At 45.5% G+C, this 27,225-nt stretch overlaps 1 protein-coding gene across 2 annotated transcripts in view; it reads right to left on the bottom strand.

Moving 5' to 3' along the window:
- The window catches only part of pdzd2 (PDZ domain containing 2), a 365,301-nt gene extending 339,452 nt beyond the window's left edge, over positions 1-25,849 (bottom strand). For both annotated transcript variants that reach the window (XM_067984873.1, XM_067984884.1), the window contains exon 1: positions 25,266-25,849. In XM_067984873.1, the coding sequence (XP_067840974.1) occupies positions 25,266-25,750 (485 nt within the window). In that variant the 5' untranslated portion in view covers positions 25,751-25,849. The remainder of the gene's footprint in view (positions 1-25,265) is intronic.
- Positions 25,850-27,225: the final 1,376 nt, after the last annotated feature.

Here is a 27,225-nt window from a genome sequence, read left to right as displayed (position 1 = left end):
AGATGGGAGGAGGCTCGTGTGGAGCATAAACGCCGGCATAGACCAGTTGAGCTGAATGGCCTGTAAACTCGATGTAACTCAATGCATCATTTTCCTTCAATTTTTCTTTGTTCTTTTCTGCTACTCCTTAGGTTTCCAAGAGCCCTTGTGACAATTGTTCTGCTCCTTATAATTTTTTTTTCATACAGCTCTATATATTCCCATACATCTGAGCTTTTTGGAGGAAGAAGAGGACCAATGGAAGGATGCCAGGCAGGTCAGGCTGCACCAGCGAAGTTATGTGCCTACCTGCCAGTATCCTCACACCCACATCTACAGACAGAGGTGCACATAATCCTTACTTTGGTTTTGTGAGTGGCAGTGTCTAACTAACCTAATAGAGTTCTTTGAACAAATCACTGAGTTGGTGGATACAAGAAGATCAATGGAAGCCACATACATGGAGTTTCAGAAGCAGCTGCTGCCCACCAGATTTAACGCTATCCAGTCAAATGTGCTACAGGCCAAGCTCTCTGGAGAAGCTTTTTATGTGCTGGTAACCTATTCAAATTAGAGGAGGGAATCCTACCATAAAAATCAGAAGCAGTCTGCCCCTGAAGTGCTAACACAAGTTAACCTGTATCATGAGCCAACTCAACTCTATTTTTGTCATTCTCGCAAAATTGAGGTTTGCACCTCACAAAATCAGTCCTCTATCAGTGCCAGCTTGGCTCAGTGGTAGCACTCTTGTTGGTTATGGAGTCAAACACTACTCCAAGACTTGGGTCCACAATATGGGCTGACACATCAGTGCAGTACTGAGGGTGTGCTGTATTGTTGGACGTGCTGTCCGTAAGATGAGACCGAGGTCCCATCTCATGATCAGCTGGACATAAAAGTTCCCCAGCACTCTTTGAAGAAGAGCAGATAATTCTCCTGGGGTCCTGGCCAACATCGATCCTTCAACCAACACCACCAAAAACAAACGATCTGGTCATTTATCTTGTTGCTTTTTGTGGGGCCTTACTGTACACAAATTGACTGCCATGTCTGCCTACACAACAGCTGTGACCACACTGATTTCAAAAGGGCCGAACATGCTTGAATTCGTTGAGCAGGTAAACATACGTGGTAGATGGTGGAAATGCAGTGGATGTGGTGTACATGGACTTTAGGAAAGCCTTTGACGAGGTACCGCATGGCAGATTACAATGTAATTTTATAAATTCAGGAACCAATCGGCAGTTAGGAAGGTGAATGGTATGTTGGCCTTCATTGCAAGAGGATTTGAGTACAGGAGCAGGGATGTCTTACTGCAGTTATACAGGGCCTTGGTGAGACCACATCTGGAGTATTGTGTGCAGTTTGGGTCTCCTTATCTGAGGAAGGATGTCCTTGCCATGGAGGGAGTGCAACGAAGGTTTACCAGACTGATTCCTGGGATGGCAGGACTGACGTATGAGGAGAGATTGGGTCGACTAGGCCTATATTCACTAGAGTTTAGAAGAATGAGAGGTGATCTCATCGAAACATATAAAATTCTAACAGGACTAGACAGACTAGATGCAGGGAGGATGTTCCCGATGGCTGGGGAGTCCAGAACCAGGGGTCACAGACTCAGGATACGGGGTATGCCATTTAGAATCGAGATGAGGAGAAATTTCTTCACTCAGAGGGTGGTGAACCTGTGGAATTCTCTACCCCAGAAGGCATTAAAGACCAAGTCATTAGATGTATTCAAGAAGGAGATAGATATATTTCTTAATGCTAAAGGAATCAAGGGATATGAGGAAAAAGCGGGAACAGGGTACTGAGTTAGACGATCAGCCATGATCATTTTGAATGGCGGAGCAGGCCCGAAGGGCCGAATGGCCGACTCTTGCTCCTATTTTCTATGTTTCTATGTTTCTAGAACCAGTTTTGCCATCCTTTAATGTGGACTTGCTCTGCTGAGAATGGCTTTGTGGATTCTCTTCTGACACAGAAGTGCTCTAGCTCATATTCATGCCCGTTAATACAAGCACACTGCAATTCACATCAGCTGCACAACTAAAGAGTACATATTAAAGGGGCCATTTTCCAACTTTGTGCTGTCAGCCGGGAGCCTTGCAGCACGGATCTGAATTTCCAAAACATGCTACCGACAGGAATAGTTTTTGTTTCTGAACATCCTTTGAATGTTATGTTTCTTTTCTAAGCCTCCTAATCCTGGAGATTACGATCACAATGTACACACAGAAGCTGGTGTGAATATGAAAAATAAACAGTAAAATAGTAATAGGGGCCCTTAGGACAGAAACAGATGACAGATTTAGATTTAAGGAAAGCATTACTGCAGGGGACCACGTTTTCAATGTAAAGTGACTCCTTTGTTTAATTATTATATATCATGACATTTCTGCTGTGTATATAGAGTAGAAACACCTCAAGCAGAAGCAGTTCTGTAAGTTGGCCTTTCTTATGGTGCTCGGGGAATCTGCCCATTTATACTGAGGGCTGGATTCCACATGGCAGCAGCAACAGACAGCTGTGCTTGTACAAGTTTGTACAGGCACAACTGTTTGAGAGCTGGAAATGTATTTTCTGGCTACCAGACCTTCAAGGAAACCACATCAGCAGTCCACACAGGTGGGCTCAACATTTAGTCTATCCACCACAAGAAAAAATGGCACATGGCAACACTTGGTGGCTTGCATCACCACCCCAGTATCCCTGTCTCCAGAGGTACTGGAGAAAACCAGCCACCTCTTCAGGTGCTCTTGGCTCTTCTTTAGCACTGAAACAGGCAGCAGCGCCATCACATTTACCTTACCGTGCCATTACCATAGACAGGCTTGGTGTCAGCAACAGTGTGGTAAAGTCATTGCATCGACTCTCTTCCCCCGTTTCCATATGTCTTCCACATCATCACAAACAAAAATGATGTACAATCCTACTGGTCCATTTCCTTTACTAGGCAAAAAAAATTGAAAGATTTGGAAATCGCTTTAAATGAATGGTCCTCTTGGGAAACCATGGGGTGGAAATTCGTTTAGTCCTATTGCTAGGCCTCGCAAGAAGCTGGAGGCCCAAGGCTCACCCAAACATGGGCCTCTGTCCTCATTTTAATAATAGAGGCAAGCTGCCAGCGTCTGTCATGTCTCCAGGGGCAGCTCGCCCAACGCCAGAGATCGAATTTGGACCTTTCGCCTCGCCGGCAGTGGCCCTCCGATAAGTCTGTAGAGGGAGGGTGAAAATGCCGGGAGGCCGAACAGCAATGCTGTGGAGCCAGTAGGGGCACTCCTACTCCATAGGAGAGAAGTAAATAAAACTTTCCTTACTATTTCTTCAGCGGCCGGGCTGCTGGTTAGGCTGCTGTAGAAGTGGAAAAACTAGTTGGAACATTCACGTTTTCCAGGTTCTACAGCGGCCGCTTCTTTGCATATTTAACTTGATTCGACACTGATTTCAGGTGGCCGCCAGGGACGACCAATATGGCAGCCATGCCACCAGTTCAGATCAGGCGCAGGATTTTGCGTCCAGTAATTGGTATATGTTGTGCCCATTTTATGCCCAAAAAACGTGCAAAATGCACACCAATTTCTAACCCCATGTGCGTGTCTATTCTAATGACCTTTCTAGACAAAACAAGGGTTATTTTCGAACTTTGCGCTCCAATGAGTAAGGCTCCCTCTCAGGAAATCAGCCCTAACACATCTACTTAATGTCACACACACATAGAAATTTAACATTTATACTAAGTAGAAGCACAGCATATATTTTTAAAATTAGCACCATTGTTTAATTGCAAAAGCCGCTGCTTTACTTGACGGACCACATCAGTGGCTACAGAGTTATATAAACTCTCTGAGAGAAGATTCCAAACACTGAAACCATTAGGTTCAAAGCCTGAAGGCTTTGGCGCCTGAAAACTGCAATTTCTCTGACAAATCAAACACAGGCTGCTGTCGGCGATTACCCAGCGATGCATTAAATTCTGAAAAGATGTTATACCAGTTTGTTATATCTCTAGTCTCTTAAGGCAGATGCGGTTAGATCATGCAGAAACCTCCAACAGCACTTTACTAACATAGAAAATGCAAGGCTTGAAATTGTGGCCAAGCAGAAAAAGAATCAAGTATCAGATGTGTTCCATCATGTTTTAATCTTGGTTTCTCTGTACCATCTACATTTTGTGTCTGTGTGACTCACCAGGGTGGTGTCACTTTTAACTCCACTCCATCCTTGGACATAACAGGGGTTAAACTGGATAAGGCCCGATACCAGGCGCAGGGGCCGTGTTGCACGATTAACCGGCGCCCGGTTTTACCGATGCAGGCAGCACGCAAGATTCGTGCTGCATCCTCAGTGACATGATTTCCACGTGCAGCCAGCGCTATCTGCGCCGCCGAGTGGCTGCACACCCAATATGGGATGTGGCCAGCACTAGGTAAAGGCAGCCTGCACCTCTTAAAGGGGAGGTGCACTCTCAATGGAAGCAGTGCAGGGTCCGGCAAGAGAGCGTGCCCCCAGGTTCTCCGTCAGCGCAATGGAGGCCTTAGGGGAGGGAGTGCAGGAATGGAGAGCCATTCTGTACCCGTAGGGTGGCAAGAGACCCTCCTGACACCAGCTGCGGAGGCAGTGGGAGCAAGTGGCTGTGGAAGTGAATAGTAGGAGCATTGCACCACGCACATGGATATAGTGACAGACAAAGTTCAATGATTTGACACGAGTGGTCAAGTTGAGTGAAGGCAAGTGTCGAGCAGCACATCCCACCACCCACAGCACTGCTCCACGCACGACACCTCCCCCTCACCCATCCACCAACAAATGCTGCCCATCCGTACCCAACGCTGCACTTTGGATGCTGCATCTCACCCTCATAGTGGCACATTTGCAATCCACAAACCCACCACTCACAGGTCACACACACTGGCAGCTATTCAACCAAGACAGGCACATCACCAAACACATTGCAGGACACTCACTGACACACTTCCCTCTGTCTTGCAGGAGGTGGTGGCGCATAACAGTTGGCAGACTGAAAGAACCGAGGGAGGACAGGCACGCCTACACGTCCTCACCCCCTGGAGGAAACCGTGCTGCGCATCATTGGGCGGGACGTCGCTGCGGCCGTGGCCACTGGCAGCGCTGGAGGTCCCGATGAAGGAGGTCTCTGCATACCTAATCCTCCTTCTCGTTTCCCACCTCTTCCTCATCCCACAATCTTTTGTGATGCATGTGCTGCAGATGGTGTCAGCATGCATGCCTTACTCGCTCCTCACCACGCTCACAACTCAACCTGTGTCCCTTTGTCATTGCAGGTACCCAAGAACTGGAGCCGGCACTGTCCGAGGTGGATGAGGAGGAGGAAGGAGGAGGAGGAGGAGGAGGAGGTGGAAGGGGAGGAGGACACTAATGATGAAGATGCAACGTCACTCGATCTGACATTGCAGCCACCAGCTCAGAGACTGACACTGCGCATAGTGTAGAGGCTAGGATAGAGGAGGGATCTGCACGTGGTGAGACACCGGGCACAAGTGCGCAGGAGCCAAGGCAGGGGGAACGGATACCACAGGTGCCAGCTCGCCAGAGGGCAAGGTCGCACAATGGTTCTGCTGCAGAGGAGTCAGATAATGACTTCAATGGGCCAGGCTGCAGACGACGGCTGAAGGGCGTACACCACCAAATGCTTGATGCACTGGAAAGCCTGCCAGAAAGCCTGCGCACAATGTCGCGGGGCATGGAGGAGTCCAGCTCCAACTTGGCACAGGGCTTTGCGCAGAGCTTGGAGCCCATTCTTACCCACATGGAATGGGTGGTCACCTCCATCAGCATACACGTGGAACCCACAAAGATGCATCGTCTGATGACCAATGTCGCGGCTTCCAGTGCAGCACAAACCGATGTCATCAAAGGTCTGCATGCTTCAGTTGAAGCTCAGACTGCTGCAAATGGCAGCTCAGACTGCTGCTATCGTAGCTCTGGGTACCAATGTGGAACGGGGCTTCCAGGGTGTCACAGCATTCCAACAATCCATCCTCCAGCTGATCACCAGGAGTGCTGAGTCGCCGCCCCCTGTGAGTGGCAGTGGCACCACGGCAATCGAACCTGCCGTCCTCTCTCCAGACGACAGCATTCCTGCTCCCACCTCTGCTACTCCACCAGTGCCTTTGCTGTTGCCTGTCAGCCAGCCAGGCCAGACTGCTGCAGCCCAGGCCGAGATGATGCCGTCTGAAACCGGGTTCTCACGGCCCAGAGCTGTTCGAGGTCGTCCTCCAAGGCCATCTGCACTCTCCTCAATTGAAGGTCAGCAACCTTCCACCACCCATACTCCAGCCACCAGGGATGCACCTCGTCGGAGCACTAGGAAAGGCAAAGGCACACGAACTACAGGCACTGAGGGAATGCGCAAGGGTGAATAGTGTATTGTTTGATACTTGAGTTAATATGTTGCGTTATAAATTTGGATTTGAAGTCGCAGTTGGTGGTTGTTTTTATTTATGTGATGAGCTCCGGGAGGAAGCAATATGTAATCATACAGAGTGCGATTTGATGGTCATGTGGGAGAGGACAGGTGGGAAGCGTAAGACTTGGGAAGTGTCGCTGAGGTTAGTGATATCGTTCACGAATAAGGTGAGCATGCAGAGCCCTGGCAGACAGGGCCTGTGCACCTTGTTGCCTCCTTGAGTCTTCCTCCTCTGTCTCCTCCCCCTCCTCCTCAGCTTCTTCCCCCTCCTCTTCCTCCTCTTCCTCTGCCTCTGGCTCAGGGTCTTTCCGGATAGGCGGTGGCGAGGGCTGTCCCCTCATAAGGATGAGGTTATGCAGCATGCAGCGTACAACGACGATTCTGGACACTCGCTCAGCAGAGCACTGCAGGGCTCCACCAGAACTGTCCAGGCAGCGGAGGTGTTGATTTAGGAGGCCCATGGTGTGCTCAACGACGTTCCGTTGTATGCCTCCTCTGCACATCTGCGTGTGTGCCTGACCGGAGTCATGAGCCACCTCATATGGGGATAGTCCTTGTTACCCAGTCGCCAGCCTTTGACTTGCCGAGCTGGTGAAAAGATAGGTGGGACGTTGGACTGCTGCATAATGACGGCGTCGTGACTGCTGCCAGGGTAGCGGGCATTGACCTGCATGATACGCTGCGTGTGGTCGCACACCAGCTGCACATTGAGGGAGTGGAACTCCTTTCTATTTATAAAGATGGCCAAGTTCAGATGTGGCGTACACCTAGCTATATGCATGCAGTCAATGGCACCCTGCAACATGGGGAATCCTGCAATGCGAGCAAACCCTCGTGCTCGCTCGTTCTGCTTCTCTCTGTCAAGAGGGAACGTGATGAACCTGTTGCACATCTCGTACAGTGCCTCAGTGACCTCCCTTATGCAGGAGTGCACCGCAAACTGCGAGATGTTGCACATATCACCAGCAGAGGCCTGAAAGGATCCAGAGCCATAAAAGTTCAGCGCCACGGTTACCTTGACAGCCACAGGCAATGCTGTCCTTGCTCTGAGGCTGCAGTTGTGTCTGCAGCAGTTGACATATCTCCATCACAACCTCTTTGGTGAACCGCAGCCGTCGGATGCACTGATCTTCGCTCATGTTGAGGTAAGAGTATTGTTCCCTGAAGGCCCTCATGGGATATGGCCTCCTGCTCAGTACGCTGCGCCTCCTCCTTCTCCTCCTCCCTCTCCTTGCAGCTTGACCTGCTCTGCGTGGCCTTTCTGCATGCTCCCAGTCCCAGAAGCAATAATCCAGCCACTAACGTGCAACACCTGCATGATTCCTTTAAACAGCGCTGGTGGGGGCTCTGCCAAGTCATCTAAGACATGTTTAGCTGTTCGTGGTTAAGAAAGTTCATGGCTGGAACACTGAGTGCCAAAATGGCGTCTATCCCTTTAAATCAGCATTTCACACTGATCTAACGCATATTCTCCTTCCTTTACATGATGCCGGCATTGGTTATCTGCGTGAGTGCAAAAGCCTTTACCAAAATGGCGTCTGGCGCATCTCACACTGCATTCCGGACGCCATTTTGGAACCTTAGAAGGCTGCATAGCGCCTGAAAACCGAGTGCTACACGGCCGAATTTCTAGCCCAATATGTGTGAGAGTGTGTATGTGTGGTTCCAGCCTCTATCTCACACATCACTATCACAGCTCTGAACTTGTTCTTTAAACATAACTTTAATTTATTTTCTGCCAGTTACCTTTTTAATTATATATATTTTTAATTTCCTTCTAAATATCACCCCTCCTTTCAAAAGCAAAATACTGCAGATGCTGGAAATCTGAAATAAAAACAGAAAATGCTGGAGAAGCTCAGCAAGTCAGGCAGCATCTGTGGAGAAAGAAACAGAGTTAACGTTTCAGGTCGAAGACCTTTTGTCAGAAACGTTAACTCTGTTTCTTTCTCCACAGATGCTGCCTGACTTGCAGAGCTTCTCCAGCATTTTCTGTTTTTATTTTTTATCACCCCCTCCTTTCTTGGGTTATCTGCATCATTCTGGAATATGGTGCCACAGCTTCATGCTGCCCTCTGGTACCTCACCCAGTTGCCCATTCATCCTGTGTGAGCCTAGGCAGTGAGTTTTGGCAGGCTATTGCATCATGGGGGTTTCACAGCCCAACCTCACCCTGTCCTCACCTGATCTACACACGTATAGAGGTAAAAATTGGCCCGCGTCGCACCCGATTTCTGGGCGCCAGTTGTGTGTTCGGGGGATGAATTGTGAGCGGCCGTATCTCACAACCGATCCCCCCAGAAAGTGCTTCTCTTGGCTTCACAAGGTTCACCACCACCACCCCCCCACCTCACCCCGCCCACCCCGAGCTGGCCGATTTTGTATGCAGCTCCGTCACAAAATCAATTTGTCCACCATATGTTCTGGGAGAAGCCACTGCACAAAAATCAGAATTCGAAACCCTAAATAATGTTTCCTCTCCCTTTAGCTCTGGCGTATTGAGACCAATTGTAGCCCAGGGAATGGCCGTTTCCCAGGTGTAAATGTTAGGAGAAAGGGCGGAGACAGGATTTCAGCAGGTCTCCTCCCTGGCTTTCCAGAGGCGGGGGGAGGGTGCGGGGGGGGGTGTCAGAACTGTTTCTGCGCCTGAAGTAGGCACAGAATCAATGCGGAGGTGCAAGTGAGGCGTGGAAAGGTGTTCCCGGTCTCCCGTCTCACTTTTAATTACGATGGTCCACTGGAGTCCAGTTGGTGGGTTACCTCAAGAAACTAGGCATGGGGCATTGGATCGGAGGCTCTGCAGAAGTCCCAGGTTGTCTTAAAGATACCTGCAGGTGAGTGTTCAAATCCAACCCTGCTCCAGGACAATCCTAATGCCTGGGGCCTCCTGGGTGCTGGCCAGCAACACTGCTCCAGGCATGCAACTGTGTTCAAACATCCTCCCCTTTCACCGGTGCTAGGCAGGCCTATGCTGGGGGTACCCTGTGCCATGTTAATGACTCAGAACAGGAAATACTGGTGCTTATGCTGAATGACAGAAAATCGTGCCCAATGGCTCAATTCCATACTGGGTGATTTATTTACAACTAGGTTATCAGGGGAACCCCAAGCACAATTTTAATCAAAAATAGCAGCCAAAAAAGCGCAACAATTTGCACACTATTTTTAGTGCAGTCCTAGAAGAAAAACATGCAATTAACGGGAACTTCCTGTTCAAACCCTCACACCTTCATCCAAACATCCACTGCATAAAAAAAAATACTATTGTGCTCTAATTATGATATGAGCATCAAGGAACTGTCATAGAATCATAGAATCATAGAATCATAGAAGTTATAACATGGAAACAGGCCCTTCAGCCCAACATGTCCATGTCGCCCAGTTTATACCACTAAGCTAGTCCCAATTGCCTGCACTTGGCCCATATCCCTCTATACCCATCTTACCCATGTAACTGTCCAAATGCTTTTTAAAAGACAAAATTGTACCCGCCTCTACTACTGCCTCTGGCAGCTCGTTCCAGACACTCACCACCCTTTGAGTGAAAAAATTGCCCCTCTGGACCCTTTTGTATCTCTCCCCTCTCACCTTAAATCTATGCCCCCTCGTTATAGACTCCCCTACCTTTGGGAAAAGATTTTGACTATCGACCTTATCTATGCCCTTCATTATTTTATAGACTTCTATAAGATCACCCCTTAACCTCCTACTCTCCAGGGAAAAAAGTCCCAGTCTGTCTAACCTCTCCCCATAAGTCAAACCATCAAGTCCCGGTAGCATCCTAGTAAATCTTTTCTGCACTCTTTCTAATTTAATAATATCCTTTCTATAATAGGGTGACCAGAACTGTACACAGTATTCCAAGTGTGGCCTCACCAATGCCCTGTACAACTTCAACAAGACATCCCAACTCCTGCATTCAATGTTCTGACCAATGTCAGAACATTGAATGCAGGAGTTGGGATGTCTTGGGATGTCATATCACAAATTAGTAAAAGTTATCTGTACTATTGTTAATTTTTCAAATACTTATCACTCTGCCTATGTTCACTCACTCACCTGACGAAGGAGATAATCTCCGAAAGCTTGTGATTTTAAAATAACATTGTTGGACTATAACCTGGTGTTGTAAGATTCCTTACATATGTTTAGTAAGGTCCACATGGAGTTCTTGTCTATTCAGACTAGCATGGGCAAATTATAATTATGCTTTACCTTCAAGAAGAGTGCACTTCTGAGGGCAAACAGCTCTCCTCTCTCTTAAATTCTCTGGAGCAGTTTGAGTGTTTGTCTGATGTTCACCAAATATGTTGAGCACATGTGAAATGATTTATTTTCTTTTTTAAATGATATACATAAGCTTTTTTGTAGTCTAGTTCTTTCTGTTTTTCTATTTGTTTTTTTTGAGGGGGTGGCGGTTGGATTTTATGCTCATTAAAGTGAAGGATGTCAGTACTGGGGAGGTTTACATTTTCGCATAACACTTTACCAATTTTGTCACCCAGTTCTAAGTCACAAGACTAGCCTGTCTAGCATCACACACAAACCATGGCATCTGAAATGTTGTCGGGACCAAAAGTACTGTAACACAGCATGAGCCCATGTATTCAGGTGGTGGGCAAAGAAAAAAACGTAGACGTTTTCTGAAGGCTGTAGTGTTTGTTAAATGTTTTCTTATCAAACACCACAGATTTAGAACATTCCCGTGCCCAGCCCCAAAGTTTTCTGCCTCTCCTATAAACTACAGCTTTCCATTCAGAAATGACCGTGCAACCCGGTAATGTACATTATTTAATGGTAAATGTAATTTTATTTTGTTACTGTGTTTACAAATAGCTTTTGATTTATGTGACTGCACGAAGGCATTTGTGGTTCACCAAGAAAGCCAATTAAACCCATGGTAATTAATCTCATATTTATGAGTTTGGTAAGTAAAATTGTGTTAAAAGTATCAAGAATGTAATGAAGCCTTCCTGGATTCATGCCAGCTTCTAAAGACTGGCCAGGATTGTAGACCTTAACTCTGAAAGACATTTGACATGGGACTACAGACCCCTGAAGGGACAGAGTTTACACAATCGATTCACATATAATCAACTGCATGTGAGTTTAGCAAATGCTCTTCAGTAGGGTTAATGTTCGTTGCTTTGATGAAAACAAAAAAAGTTGTTTAAAATCTTTCGCATGCATGTCATATTAAGGCCGATTTTCCAGTATATAGCATCTGAAATGCATCTATGTTCCGAGTATGATGTAGGAGAAAAATGGTAATGTCTAGTCTCCACTCTGAGATCTTCAAGACTGAGATTGATAGATTTTTGTTAGGTGAGAGTATCAAGGGATATGGATCTAAGGCGGGTAAACAGAGTTGAAGTAAAGATAAGCTATAATAAAAACAGAAAATGCTGGAAATACTCAGCAGGTCAGGCAGTATTTGTGGAGAAAGAAACAGAGTCAACATTTCAGGTCGATGACTTCTCGTCAGCACTGGAAGAAGCTAAAGATTTAACAGTTTTTAAGCAAGTACAGAGCCAGGAAAAGAAGGGGGAGGAAAGAACAAAGATGAAGGTCTGTGATAGGGTAGAGGACAGGAGTGATTAAATAACAAAAGGGATAATGGTGCAAGGCAAAGGGGGTGATAATAGGACAAGTAAAGAAACAAAACATGGGTCTAGAGGAGCTGCGACTGGCAATAGCAGAACCATTACCGGCACCTGCTGTCTGAAAAAATGGGAGCAGTAGTTATGAAATCAATGTTGAGATTGAAAGGTTGTAAAGTGCCTAATTGAAAGATGAGGTGCTGTCCTCGAGCTTCCGTTGAGCTTCATTGGAACAGTGTAGGAGGCAGAGGACAGAGAGGTCAGAGTGAGGGTGGAAAGGGGAATTAAAATGGCAAGCGATCAGCAGGTCAGGGTCATGCTTGCAGACTGAATGGCGGTGTTCAGCAAAGCAATCACCCAATCTGCGTTTGGTCTCCCTAATGTAGAGGAGATCACATTGTGAGCAGCAAATACAGTATACTAAATTGAAACATATACCAGTAAATCGCTGTTTCACCTGGAAGGAGTGTTTGGGGCCCTGGACAATGGGAAGGGAGGAGGTGAAAGGGCAGGTGTTGCATCTCCTGCACTCACACAGGAAGGTGCCGTGGGGAGGAGAGCAGGTGTTGGGGGTGATGGAAGAGTGGACCAGGGTGTCGCAGAGGGAACGGTCCCTTTGGAATGCTGAAAGGGGAGGGGAGGGGAAGATGTGTTTGGTGGTGGGATCGCGCTGGAGGTGGCGGAAATGGCGGAGGATGATACGTTGAATGTGGAGGCTGGTGGGGTGGAAGGTGAGGACAAGGGGGATCCTATCGTGATTCTGGGAGGGAGGGGAAGGGGTGAGGGCAGAAGTGCGGGAAATGGGACGGACACAGTCAAGGGCCCTGTCAACTACAGTGGAGGGGAATCCTCGGTTGAGGAAAAAGGAAGACATATCGGAAACACTGATGTGGAACGTGACATCGTTGGGACAGATGCAACGGAGAGGGAGAAACTGGGAGAATGGAATAAAGTCCTTACAGGAAGCGGGGTGAGAGGAAGTGTAATCGAGGTAGCTGTGGGAGTTTGTGGGCTTATAGTAGATATTGGTTGACAGCCTATCCCCAGAAATGAAGATAGAGAAGTCGAGGAAGGGAAGGGAAGAGTCGGAGATGGACCTTGTGAAGGGTGAAAATTGGAAGCAAAGTTGATGAAATTTTCCAGTTCAGGGAGAGAGCAGGAAGTGGCACCGATACAGTCATCAATGTACCAGAAAAAGGAGATGAGGGACAGGACCTGAGTCAGACTGAAACAAGGAATGTTCCACGTAGCCCATGAAAAGGCAGGCACAGCTAGGACCCGTATGGGTTCCCATAGCGACACCTTTTATTTGGAGGAAGCGAGTGGAGTCAAAGGAGAAGTTGTTCAATGTAAGAACAAGTTCAGCCAGGCGGAGGAGGGTGGTGGTGAATGGGGACTGGTTGGGCCTCCGTTCAAGGAAGAAATGGAGGGCCTGCAAGTTGTCCTGGTGAAGCTGAAGGTGTAGAGGGACTGGATGTCCATGTTGAAAAGGGGATGGTGGGTGTTAATTGTATCCATGTGATTGATATCAATTAGTGTTAATTGTATTCAGGTGGTGGGTATCAATTGGGGACGCTCTTGTATCTATATATAAGCAAGCTTATCTAGGGTGTGTGTGTGTGTGTGTAAGGGGGTATCTCTGTGAATAAAGCTGGGAAGCAACTGAAGACCAGGCTCTAGTATTCTATCCCTCACCACTTGGCTTTCCAATTTATAATAGTTAGGCCCAGGAAACTGCAAACTGTTGAAATGCGGAGGGCATCGGAAGAGTCACAGAAATTGGAAGAGACTGGACAAGAGGAGAAAAAAGGTTTGAGATAGGAAGAAATAAATTCTGTGGGGCAAGAACAGGGTGAAACAATGGGTCTACCAAAATGCAAAATTAGATTGGATAGCTTGTTGAAGGAAAAGAGAATATAGAGATATGGGAACAGGGTGGGTAAATGTGATTAAAACTATTTGCTTGCATGGATGGTACACAGGCTGGTTGAGCCAAATGGCCTGTGGTCCTGTATGGGGTGGGAGGAGGGAGATCCCAGTTGGGGCAGTGAGGTGGCAGTAGGCCTTACTGTTTGCAATTTGGAGAAGTCCACCTTCAAAATTATATTGATGTATTGGAGTGGGTTCAGAGAAGAGCAACAAGGAATATTCTAGGACTTTAGGCTACTGAGTTATGAAAAAAGCTTTGCAGAGCTCAACTTGTTTTCATTGGAATAAAGATGATTGAGGGGGACATCATCCAGATCTCTGAAGTGCTGAGAGGTCTAGATGATGTAAATGTAAGTAAGATATTTGTCTTAGATTATGAGTGCAGAATGCAATTTAAAGCAACTAAGCCTCTAAATGTATTTGGTGGGCATTTTGGTTGCCTGCTGGAGGAGAGGAGGCGAGAAATGTGGCACTGGATGGCCTCTTGGACCCTACTATCACCCTGGCTGCGGTTACCTAACAAAGCACAGACAGAGGATCGAAACTCTGATCTTCCTGGCCTGTACAGCTCGATACTCACAGTTAATAGGCAGAGCCTATGCATGAGCTCAGTGTTTAGATTTATCCCCCTTTAACCAACAATCTCCTTGAAATTCATTCCTGCCAATTGGAAACTTTAAGAAAGCAGATGGATAAAGTTCTATCAGGCTACCAAAACCTTCTGCACTAAGGTCAATAATATGAAAAGAAGTTTTCCCCAGTTATTAGATTAGTTAATGATGGTTTTCAGCTATCACAAGTAATTTAATATAATTGTACTGGTTACATTCCTGCCAACCAATGATGTGGTTGTACTGGTTCCAACTGAAAGATATGCCTGACAGCACTGTGGAAATCAGTGCCAGAAATACCTGTCACCACTCATTATATTTTAGCTAAAACAGAAGCAGCTGCTGGGACAGCAAGAGACACGTGGTATCAGGTCCACTGCTCTGAAGAATTTATTAATCATGGTGCTGTGCTTGGCTTGCTATACCACCATCAGGAAATATGTCAACACTGAGAGATAATGCCTCCCTCATTCATAACACTATGGAACAAAATTATCGCCTCTGAAACGCACGCTGATCAGAAAACTCAAAGCACTGTATGTACGATGAATTACTTTGAAATGCGGTGACTGTTAATGCAGGTAAACATGGTAGCTGCTTTGCACACAGCATGTTCTCACAAACAGCAATTTGATTAATTAACAGTTAATCTGTTGGCCAGGAATCCAGGACAATTTATTTTTAAATAATGCACGCACCTAACTGAACAGACATGCACTCAGTTTAATATCTCATCTGACGGATGACGTTGCAGCACTGCCTCAGGCGTGCACTAGATTAGCCTAGATTATGTGCTCAACACCTGAGCTGGAGCTGGAATCCACACGTTCTGACTCCGAGGCAAGGCTACCAATTGATCCAAGAGGGCTACCAACTGGGCCGAGAGGGCTACCAATTGATCCAAGAGGCTACCAATCAGGCTAAGAGGGCTACCAACTGAGCCAAGAGGGCTACCATTTGCATTGCTGCAAATAATTATCAATTATAATATGGAAATACTTTTTGAAATTGATTAAAATACTATTGAGAGCAGCTTCTTTTTTAATTTAGTGTACTCAACGAGAGCGTAAGCAAGTATGGAAAAAGAAAACAGCATTCACTAATCAAGCCCATTCTCTCCAAAGGCCGTGTACATTTTGCCACATCGTGGGCTTTACCATGTATAATCAATTTTGTCAAGAAGGCAACAAACCATAGATGAAGGTCTGTGAATTTTTTTCCTTAATGCCATTAACATTTTGCTCAAAATCTCTCAACCTTACAACCCAACTTAGTTGCATTCCACAAGTCTCCAGGACTTGAGTACATGATCTAAGCTGACATTTCATGCAGTACTGAAGTAGTGTTACATTGCTGGAGATGTCAGCTGGGATTTTGCTTTCAGTGATAACGTTCCAGCGGGACAGGAATTCCGCCCACTCCTCCGACAGCTTCCTGGGTCAGGGGTCATTACAAATTCATGGTGGACTCCCAGCAGAATTTCCACCACCAAGAGAGAGCCCGCCAGTGCCTGGCCGCAAAATCCTGGCAGTGCTGCACCTAAAGAGGTGGCCGTACAGTTAAAGAGGCAGAAGCACGCCATAGGCTGATGGAGCTGCAGCCCTGTAGGCCTCAGTAGAAACCAAGGTAGTGATGATGGGAAGGGAAGTCCAGGTCGAGGCAGTTAGGCAGCAATAGGCCTCACCATCCATTCTTGACCATGAACTCGCCTGAAGATCACAGAGGAGAATCCAGTACATCGTCTTTTGAATGACACGAAACTGAGACCCCACTGTTCCAGTGGTTCAGGTTGACGACACTATTCAAAGAGCAGCAGGAAATGTTCCTGATGTTCTGGTTGACATCCTTCCCTCAACCACATCACCAAAAACTGATTAACTAGTCATTTGTTTCATCTGCTTCGTGAGATTTTGCTCTGCATAAATTAGGTGCTGTATTTGCTTACATAGTAATAATAGAGTCACAGAGTCATAGAGTTATACAGCACGGATAGAGGCCCTTCGGCCCATCATGTCCGCGCCGGCCATCAAGCCCTGTCTACTCTAATCCCATATTCCAGCATTTGGTCCGTAGCCTTGTATGCTATGGCATTTCAAGTGCTCATCCAAATGCTTCTTGAATGTTGTGAGGGTTCCTGCCTCCACAACCCTTTCAGGCAGTGAGTTCCAGACTCCAACCACCCTCTGGGTGAAAAAGTTCTTTCTCAAATCCCCTCTAAACCTCCCGCCTTTTACCTTGAATCTATGTCCCCTTGTTATAGAACCCTCAACGAAGGGAAAAAGCTCCTTAGTATCCATCCTATCTGTGCCCCTCATAATTTTGTACACCTCAATCATGTCCCCCCTCAGCCTCCTCTGCTCCAAGGAAAACAAACCCAATCTTCCCAGTCTCTCTTCATAGCTGAAGCGCTCCAGCCCTGGTAACATCCTGGTGAATCTCCTCTGCACCCTCTCCAAAGCGATCACATCCTTCCTGTAGTGTGGCGACCAGAACTGCACACAGTACTCCAGCTGTGGCCTAACCAGTGTTTTATACAGCTCCATCATAACCTCCTTGCTCTTATATTCTATGCCTCGGCTAATAAAGGCAAGTATCCCATATGCCTTCTTTACCACCTTATCTACCTGTTCCGCCGCCTTCAGGGATCTGTGAACTTGCACACCAAGATCCCTCTGACCCTCTGTCTTGCCTAGGGTCCTCCCATTCATTGTGTATTCCCTTGCCTTGTTAGTCCCTCCAAAGTGCATCACCTCGCACTTTTCCGGGTTAAATTCCATTTGCCACTGTTCCGCCCATCTGACCAACCCATCTATATCGTCCTGCAGACTGAGGCTATCCTCCTCGCTATTTACCACCCTACCAATTTTTGTATCATCAGCGAACTTACTGATCATACCTTTTACATTCATATCCAAGTCATTAATGTAGACCACAAACAGCAAGGGACCCAGCACCGATCCCTGTGGTACCCCACTGGCCACAGGCTTCCAGTCACAAAAACAACCTTCGACCATCACCCTCTGCCTTCTGCCACTAAGCCAGTTTTGTATCCAAAGTGCCAAGGCACCCTGGATTCCATGGGCTCGTACCTTCTTGACCAGTCTCCTGTGGGGGACTTTATCGAAGGCCTTACTGAAATCCATGTATGCCACATCCACTGCGTTACCCTCATCCACACGCCTAGTCACCCCCTCAAAAAATTCAATGAAATTAGTCAGACATGATCTTCCTTTGACAAAGCCATGTTGACTATCCCTGATTAATCCTTGCTTCTCCAAGTGGAGACTAATTTTGTCCTTCAGAATTTTTTCCAATAATTTTCCTACCACTGATGTTAGGCTCACTGGCCTGTAGTTCCCCGGTTTTTCCCTACTCCCCTTCTTGAATAATGGTACTACATTAGCGGTTCTCCAGTCCTCTGGCACATCCCCTGTGGCCAGAGAGGTTCTAAATATATGTGTTAGAGCCCCCGCAATCTCCTCCTTTGCCTCACACAGTAGCCTGGGATACATTTCGTCCAGGCCTGGGGATTTATCCATTTTTAGGCCTGCTAAAACCGCCAATACCTCCTCCCGCTCGATGTTAATATGTTCGAGTATATCACAGTCCCCCTGCCGTATTTCTATGTCTGCATCGTCCTTCTCCATAGTGAAAACAGATGCAAAAAATTCATTTAGAACCCCTCCTACATCTGCCGGCTCCACACACAGATTGCCATTTTTGTCCCTAATGGGCCCTATTTTTTCCCTAGTCATCCTCTTACCCTTAATATACTTATAAAACATCTTAGGATTTTCCTTTATTTTGCTCGCCAGTGTTATTTCATGGCCCCTCCTTGATCTCCTAATTTCTTTTTTAAGTATCCCACTGCACTTTTTGTACTCCTCTAGGGTTTCCTCCGTCTTTAGCCTTTTGTATCTGCCAAAAGCCCTCCTTTTTTTCCTAATCCATTCTCGTATATCCCCTGACATCCAAGGTTCCCTGGAGTTCTTGGAACCACCCTTGACCTTTACGGGAACATGTTGCCATTGTATGGTCTTAATCTCCCTTCTGAAAGACTCCCATTGCTCCGATGCGGATTTTCCTACAAGCAGCTGATCCCAGTCCATTTTGGCCAGATCCTGCCTTATCCTATTAAAATCGGCCTTCCCCCAATTTAGAACCTTTATTTCCGGCCCCTCCCTGTCCTTTTCCATGACCACCTTAAATCTCACCGAATTATGGTCACTGTCACCAAAGTGCTCACCTACTAGCACTTCTTCCACTTGGCCGGCCACATTCCCTAGAATTAGGTCCAGTACCGCCCCCTCTCTTGTAGGACTTCAAAAATAATTTGTTGAATGTGAAGTGTGTTGGGATGTCCTGAGGATCTCATAAAACATACAATGACTAGCTCTTCCTTCTTTTGCACTTTGTACCCATTAGTGCCAGCTTCAGGTCACATACAAAAAATTCTTCCTGTGTTAACCTCACCGAATAACATCAGTCCTCATATGAATCCCACAGTGCACAAGTTGCATTTCCCTTTTGTTATGAAGGAAACCACTGTATCAATGCTAATTAGGGCTCAATTTGAGGACAATTTTTTGGTGTCCAATCCATTAAATTAAATGGAGACTATTCAACCTTTTTTCAGCTCAGAACCATACTCCATAGTATCAAAGTATGGTACAGCACAGAAGGAGGCCATTCAGCCCATTGTGCCTGTGCCGGCTCTTTGAAAGAGCTATCCAATTAGTCCTACTCCCCTGCCCTTTCCCCATAGCCCTGTAAATTTTTTCCCTTCAAGTATTTATCCAATTCCCTTTTGAAAGACACTTTTGAATCTGTTTCCACCACTCTTTCAGGCAGTACATTCCAGATCATGACAACTCGCTGCATAAAAAGATTTCTCCTAACCTCCCCTCTGGTTCATTTGCCAATTATCTTAATCTGTGTCCTCAGGTTACCGACCCTCTTGTCACTGGAAACAGTTTCTCCTTATTTACTCTATCAAAACCATTCATGATTTTGAACATCGCTATCAAATCTGCTCTTAACCTTCTCTGCTCTAATGAGAACAACCCCAGCATCGACAGTCTCTCCACACAACTGATGTCCCACATCCCTGGTACCATTCTAGTAAATCTCTTCTACACCCTCTCTAAGGCCTTGACATCCTTCCTAAAGTGTGGTGCCCAGAATTGAACACAATACTCCAGCTGAGGCTTAACCAGTGTTTTATAAAGGTTTAGCATAACTTCCTTGCTTTTGTACTCTAAGCCTCTATTAATAAAGCCAAGGATCACATTTGCTTTTTTAACAGCCTTCTCAACTTGTCCTGCCACCTTCAAAGATTTGTGTACATACAACCCCAGGTCTCTCTGTTCCTACGCCCCCTTTAAAATTGTACCATTTAGTTTATATTGCCTTTCCTTGTTCTTCCTACCAAAATTATGAGGAGAGATTACACAAACTAGGGTTGCCTTCCTGGGAATTTAGAAGATTAAGGTGTGATTTGATTGAAGTTTTCAAGATATTAAGGGGAACTGATATGGTAGATAGAGAGAAACTATTTCTGCTGGTTGGGAAGTCTAGGACTAGGGGACATAGCCTAAAAATTAGAGCCAGGTCTTTTAGGAGTGAGGTTACCACGCCAAGGGTGGTAGAAATTTGGAAAACACTTCCGCAAACGGCAGTTGATGCTAGCTCAATTGTTAATTTTAAATCTGAGATTGATAGATTTTTGTTATCCAAAGGTATTAAGGGATATGGGGCTAAGGCGGGTACATGGAGTTAGCTCACAGATCAGCCATGATCTCATTGAATTGCGGAACAGGTTTGAGGGGCTAAATGGCCTATTCCTGTTCCTATGTTCCTAATTTATCATTTCACATTTCTCTGCGTTAAATTTCATCTGTCATCTGCCCATCTCACCAATCTGTCTATGTCCTCCTGAACTCTGTTACTATCCTCCACATTGTTTACTACATTTCTGAGTTTCGTATCATCTGCAAACTTTGAAATTATACCCTCTATACTTAAGTCCAGGTCATTAATATATATCAAAAAGAGCAGTGGTCCTAATACCGACCCGTGGGGAACACCACTGTATACTACCCTCCAGTTTGAAAAACAACTGTTCAAACTACTCTCTGCTTTCTGTTCCTTAGCCAATTTTGTGTCCATGCTGCCACTGCTCCTTTAATCCCATGAGCTTTAATTTTGCTAACAAGTCTACGATGTGGTATTTTATCAAGTGCCCTTTGAAAGTCCATATACACAACATCACCCACACTACCCTCATCAACCCTCTCCATTACCAGAAAGACATTAGGGTTGGATTCAAACTCAGGTCCCAGGTGTGTTGGAATACATGATAATGCCCCTAAACCTCAGCTCTTCAAATTAGGATTGTATCTATGAGGTTCTTAAGTAATTAGCAACGTTCGTAGTTTGTTAAGTTCTATTGTCAGTATTTTGTGTAGCAGTTTGAAACAGTTTTTAAAGCCAATATTTCTTTCCCAGTTCTAACTGGGGGCAATAAGGGTGCAGTGCACCAGACCCGTGTTGCATCCTGGGAAGCACGACAGCACCAGGATTTCCTTGACTTCGGATGCCAGGCCAGGAAAATCGGGAGCAATTCTGGCCTTAAAGGCAACACCATTAAAGGGGCAGGCACAATCAAATCCCCATGAGGAAGGCAGATATTAGTTTTTTTTGGCAGGAAATGGGCCGGGGTTACTATCTGGGCACCTTTGGATGACTTGTGGTAATTTTTTAATTTATGTGGTGCCAGAGCTACGATCTGAACATCAGTGGTCTTCACGTTAATTTAAAGGTGCTGTCCCCAATGAATGCGTTTGTGCTGTGATGTCATGGCTAGAATTGTAGCAGCACCCCAACCAGGAGTCTGAGCACCTCTGCAGTCTGCTTTCTAGGGAGCTGGTAAGAGGACAGCACCAATGTACCAAGCAGTAGGTGAAAGAACAAGTTAAACAAGTGTGGGTATGAAGAATAATTTTATGGGAATTGTTTGACTGTGAGTCTTCTCTTGTTATTCTAGATAGCATAGAGCAAATCTACAGTCAGCGAAAGAGGGTGATTCCTACACTGTGCTGGAGAAACAGTTCTTAATGACTCAAGAGAAGCCCAGGAGTGCGACTTCAGCCGCAGTTAAGGGGGCTGTGGTTGTTTCCCTCGTTTGCCTCAAAATAAGTCATATGGCATTGGTGGGGGACAGAGTGTTGGGAGGTGGCATATTACTAAACACAGCCTCCATCACTAAGTGTAAAATGCTAACGACATTCTGCAGCAAGTACAGGAGCAGCAAAGCCCTTTTATTCAAAAAGTCAAAAAAAAGACCTATCTTGACAATACCAGCCTGTACCTTAAACCTGAAAGCACTGAAATGGCGGCTCAGGAATCGGTAGTGCCAGGTTTCTATAGGGGCAGTTTGCTTCGGAACTGTACCTGGCACATTTAGAGGAAAATGAAAACAGAACATGCTGGAGAAGCTCAGCAAGTGAGGCAGCAACTGAGTAGAAAGAAACAGAGGTAACGATTCAGGTCGAAGACCTTTCGCCAGAAAATCTGTGTACAAAGCCCTCTGACATTTACTTGCATGAAATTTACATTGCTGTGCCCTCGTTAGTCGCAGTCAAATGCTGACACCAGAAAAGCCATGAAGGAAGATCGTGTGCAATGCTATTCAGGAGCAAAATGGGCCCTTTTGTGTTACCCTTGAGACTGTAATTTATAATTTGTTCTGGGCTGAGGTGTTCCTGAGCATAGAGTGAATTTTTTTTTTCAGAAAGAAGCATTGTACAACAAACACTGTATCAAGGTCATATAACACTTAAAAAAAAAAGACTGTCCCAACGCACGATTTAGATATAAAACAATCACATGTACTCTTCGCAGGAAACTGTTTGGATAATCACAGCGTTCAATTTAATAACACCCTTGTTCTGAGTGGAGGAGGGTTATTCTTTGGACATCAAAAGGGATATACAGCACACTTTGGACTGGGGGAAGGATGAGCTCTGTTGGCGGTTGGGATTCACAAATGCGCACAAAATAATTGAGATACATGTTGAAATTGCACACCAGGTAACTGAACATTTCAGACAGAAAGATGCAGTGAGGACCCTTCATCAACTAAATAGGCATAGGCAAAACAATCATCTTGTTTTCTGCTTCAGATGCTGACTGACCTGCTGTGCACATCCAGCATTTCTTGATCTATTCTTTTTTTTTATTTGTTCATGGGATGTGGGCATCACTGGCGGGGCCAGCATTTATTGCCCATCCCTAATTGCCCTTGAGAAGGTGGTGGTGAGCCGCCTTCTTGAACCGCTGCAGTCCGTGAGGTAAAGGTTCTGCCACAGTGCTGTTAGGTAGGGAGTTCCAGGATTTTGACCCAGCGACGATGGAGGAATGGCGATATATTTCCAAGTCGGGATGGTGTGTGACTTGCAGGGGAATGTGCAGGTGATGTCCTTGTCCTTCTAGGTGGTAGAGGTCGTGGGTTTGGGAGATGCTGTCAAAGAAGCCTTGACGAGTTGCTGCAGTGCATCCTGTGGATGGTACACACTGCAGCCACTGTGCACCAGTGGTGAAGGGAGTGAATGTTTAGGGTGGTGGATGGGGTGCCAATCAAGCGGGCTGCTTTGTCCTGAATGGTGTTGAGATTTTTGAGTGTTGTTGGAGCTGCACTCATCCAGGCAAGTGGACAGTATTCCATCACACTCCTGACTTGTGCCTTGTAGATTGTGGAAAGGCTTTGGGGAGTCAGGAAGTGAGTCACTTGCCGCAGAATACCCAGCCTCTGACCAGCTCTCGTAGCCACAGTATTTATGTGGCTGGTCCAGTTAAGTTTCTGGTCAATGGTGACCCTCAGGACGTTGATGGTAGGGGATTCGGCGATGGTAATGCCGTTGAATGTCAAGGGGAGGTGGTTGGAGATGGTCATTGCCTGGCATTTGTCTGGCGTGAATATAACTTGCCACTTATCAGCCCAAGCCTGGACGTTGTCCAGGTCTTGCTGCATGCAGGCACGGACTGCTTCATTATCTGAGAGGTTGTGAATGGAACTGAACACTGTGCAATCATCAGCAAACATCCCCATTTCTGACCTTATGATGGAGGGAAGGTCATTGATGAAGCAGCTGAAGGTGGTTGGGCCTAGGGCACTGCCCTGAGGAACTCCTGCAGCAATGTCCTGGGGCTGAGATGATTGACCTCCAACAACCACTACCATCTTCCTTTGTGCTAGGTATGACTCCAGCCACTGGAGAGTTCTCCCCCTGATTCCCATTGACTTCAATTTTACTCAGGCTCCTTGGTGCCACACTCGGTCAAATGCTGCCTTGATGTCATCTCACCTCACCTCTGGAATTCAGCTCTTTTGTCCATGTTTGGACAAAGGCTGTAATGAGGTCTGGAGCCGAGTGGTCCTGGCGGAACCCAAACTGAGCATTGGTGAGCAGGTTATTGGTGAGTAAGTGCCGCTTGATAGCACTGTCGACGACGCCTTCCATCACTTTGCCGATGATTGAGAGTAGACTGATGGGGCGGTAATTGGCCGGATTGGATTTGTCCTGCTTTTTGTGGACAGGACATACCTGGGCAATTTTCCACATTGTCGGGTAGATGCCAGTGTTGTAGCTGTACTGGAACAGTTTGGCTAGAGGCGCGGTTAGTTCTGGAGCACAAGTCTTCTATATCCAGCACTCGCAGGTTTTACATAGTATTACATAGTATTTTTTTACAGCTTAGAAACAGACCATTCGGGCCAACGGGTCTGTGCCGGTATTTATGCTCCACTTGAGCCTCCTCTCACCTTACTTTATCTAACCCTATCAACATATCCTTCTATTCTTTTCCCCCTCATGTGTTTATCTAGCTTCCCCTTAAATGCATCTATGCTATTCGCCTCAACTACTCCTTGTGGTAGCGAGTTCCAAATTCTAACCACTCTGAGTGTTCTTTTTGTCTCCACAATAATATTCAACTGAGGACTTTTATTTGTCTGTAAAAAAGTGATTGATAAAATATAAATATGTAACAAAGAATGTTCATGTACTTTGATGATTATGTACTTTCTTGAAAAGGGAAAAATTATTAATATTAGAAATGCATAACTATAAAGAGAGAATTAAACACATCATAGAAGTCATAAGGACAAATGGCTGAATTCCAGAGAATAGGAGATTTAACTTTAAACAGAGAGAGTAAATTAGATATTGAAAGATATTTTTTATTCCTTTCCTAACTAGGTGCAAAGTAGTATTTTCACACATGTCCCTTTTTTCATAGTCAACACCTAAGTCTCACACACACCAAAAATATGAGAACCACTCTATCATCGACACTTAAAGCTCAAATTGCACATCATAGACAACGTGTGAATTACTATCCCTTGGAAATGTTCAATATATAATATCCTGAGATGAACAACTGACTCCAATTTAGTTGATTACACTAAAATCGTAGTTGACTTACATATAGTTAATAAATTTACTTATATTAATTTCTCTTCATTTACTAGGTTCCTCTTCTGTTTATATTTCTTTATGTTCTTGCTTAGTTATACAAAAGCCTAAAAGGTGATTACATAAATGTCAATTAGCGTAATGCTCAACCATTATATAAGTGAATGGGCAGGTATGGATTAGGAGATCTATGAACTGTATTGCTAGCATATCCATTGCTTACCTTGCACCTGCAACATCAACGCCGACCATCAGCTGTCCATTCAATGACAACACTTCATCTCGGATTTTAATCTTCTCACACTTTGCAGCAGGACTGTGCTTCTCGACTTCTGTCACCCAGATATATCCAACATCCAATATAGGCCCTTTGCTACTTCTCTTCTTTTTTATCTTCCTGCTCTCCTGGTCATTTGGAGAATCCCAATAGATTGGGACATTCCCAAAACATACTCCAAGATTATCTTTGTCTCCCTCTGCTCTGGTCAAGTGAGCTGTACAAATTTCAAAATCTTGTCTTTCCTTTTGGTCTGGTTGTACAGCACTTGCTCCCACTCCGAAATTCAAGTGTATGTATTCACAAAGCATCCGAATGGCTGAGTGGCACAGCTGAAATCCTGGAATTTGCTGTTCTTCCCTCAGCCTAATGTGGAGCCAGTGTTCTAGGAGAGGGAGATACAGCTTAGCACTTTCTGGAGTTATTGGCATTGTGGGTCACCTAGCATTCCCACATTACCTAAAATCCCAGCCACTGGAAAACATGTTGCTGATACACGGGTCATAAATCTTCATTGAATTGTAGGTGGCCTCTTTAGGTTCTGCTACTTTAATTTAACAGAACATGGCTTAGGCACAAATTACATCAAGGATTAACAAAAGATCTTTCTCAGTGTGTCTTGATGTTGGTAAAAGATTTATGGACGACAAAATGAATATGTTAGTGTGCCAGAGAACTTGTGCAGGGAGAGGCAGCTCTTAAACCTGGACTGATAAAATACATTCACTGACATTGGGCAGGATGTGATTTGGAACATCACAGAAGAAAAAGGCTGGCCATCTTTAGCTCCATCAAGGTCTTCGTCTTAAAAAAAGGAAAGAAAAACATAGCTCAAGTAAAAGTTCAGAACAGTAAACATAACTCAAGAAGACAATTAAGGAATTATTTTGGTGACTATTTCAATTTCTTCATCAGAAAAAAATACATTTTATTATTTTTGATAACCTTTTTTTTCATCCAGTTAATCTTCCCTGGACTGAAGATATAATACCCATTTTCAAAAATAGAACTAACCCAGGTAATCTCACACCTAAGTCGGAAGGTTGAGGGTTCATGTCCCACTCCAGAGATTTGAGCACAAATTCCAGTGCAGCATTGAGGGAGTGTTGTACTGTTGAAGGTACCGTCTTTCAGATAAGACTGTAAACGGAGGCACCGTCTGTCCTCTCAGGTGGACGTAAAAGATCCCATGGCACTATTTGAAGAAGAGCAGGGGAGTTCTTCCTGGTGTCCTGGCCAATATTTATCCTTCAACCAACGTCACTAAAACAGATGATCTGGTCATTATCACATTGTTTGTGGGACCTTGATGTATGCAAATTGTCTACCACATTTCCTACATTACAACAGACTGCACTTCAAAAGTACTTCATTGGCTGTAAAGCGCTTTGGGACGTCTGGAGGTCGTGAACGGCGCTATATAAATCTTTCGGAGCTCAAAATGATTTTCAGTGTCATTTAAAAGTAAAAGTCTAATTCAGTGAATGCATTATAAAGTCAATATCACACTGCCGCCAAGCCACTCAGGCCATTATTTTTAAGTACACGTGGCAGCGGCTTGAAACTGGCTTAAATACAGGAAAACGGAGATCGCCATTGATTTCAATTGGGGGTGGAGCTATGATAAATACCTTCCAACTGTTTTCGGCGAGGGTAAGGGCGGAGTGATGAAAATGTCCCAGGAAAATAGGGAGTGGCATAATTAATGGCGTATGTCACTTACTCCATAATTTCCTCTTTCTTTTGTGCCATTCAAGGGCCCTTACACCGGAGCTGCGTCATTACAATAGCGCAAGTACCCAAGAGAATCTGGGCCATAAGTTGTTAGAAAGCTTCTCCTGCTGACAGCCCAATAAGTCAGTACACTGATGTGCTATGCCACACATAGCAGGGCACGGTTGCCCCC

This window comes from Heptranchias perlo, chromosome 1 (genome assembly GCF_035084215.1).
Source record: "Heptranchias perlo isolate sHepPer1 chromosome 1, sHepPer1.hap1, whole genome shotgun sequence".
NCBI lineage: Eukaryota > Metazoa > Chordata > Chondrichthyes > Hexanchiformes > Hexanchidae > Heptranchias > Heptranchias perlo.
This window is presented reverse-complemented; position numbering and strand designations above follow the sequence as displayed.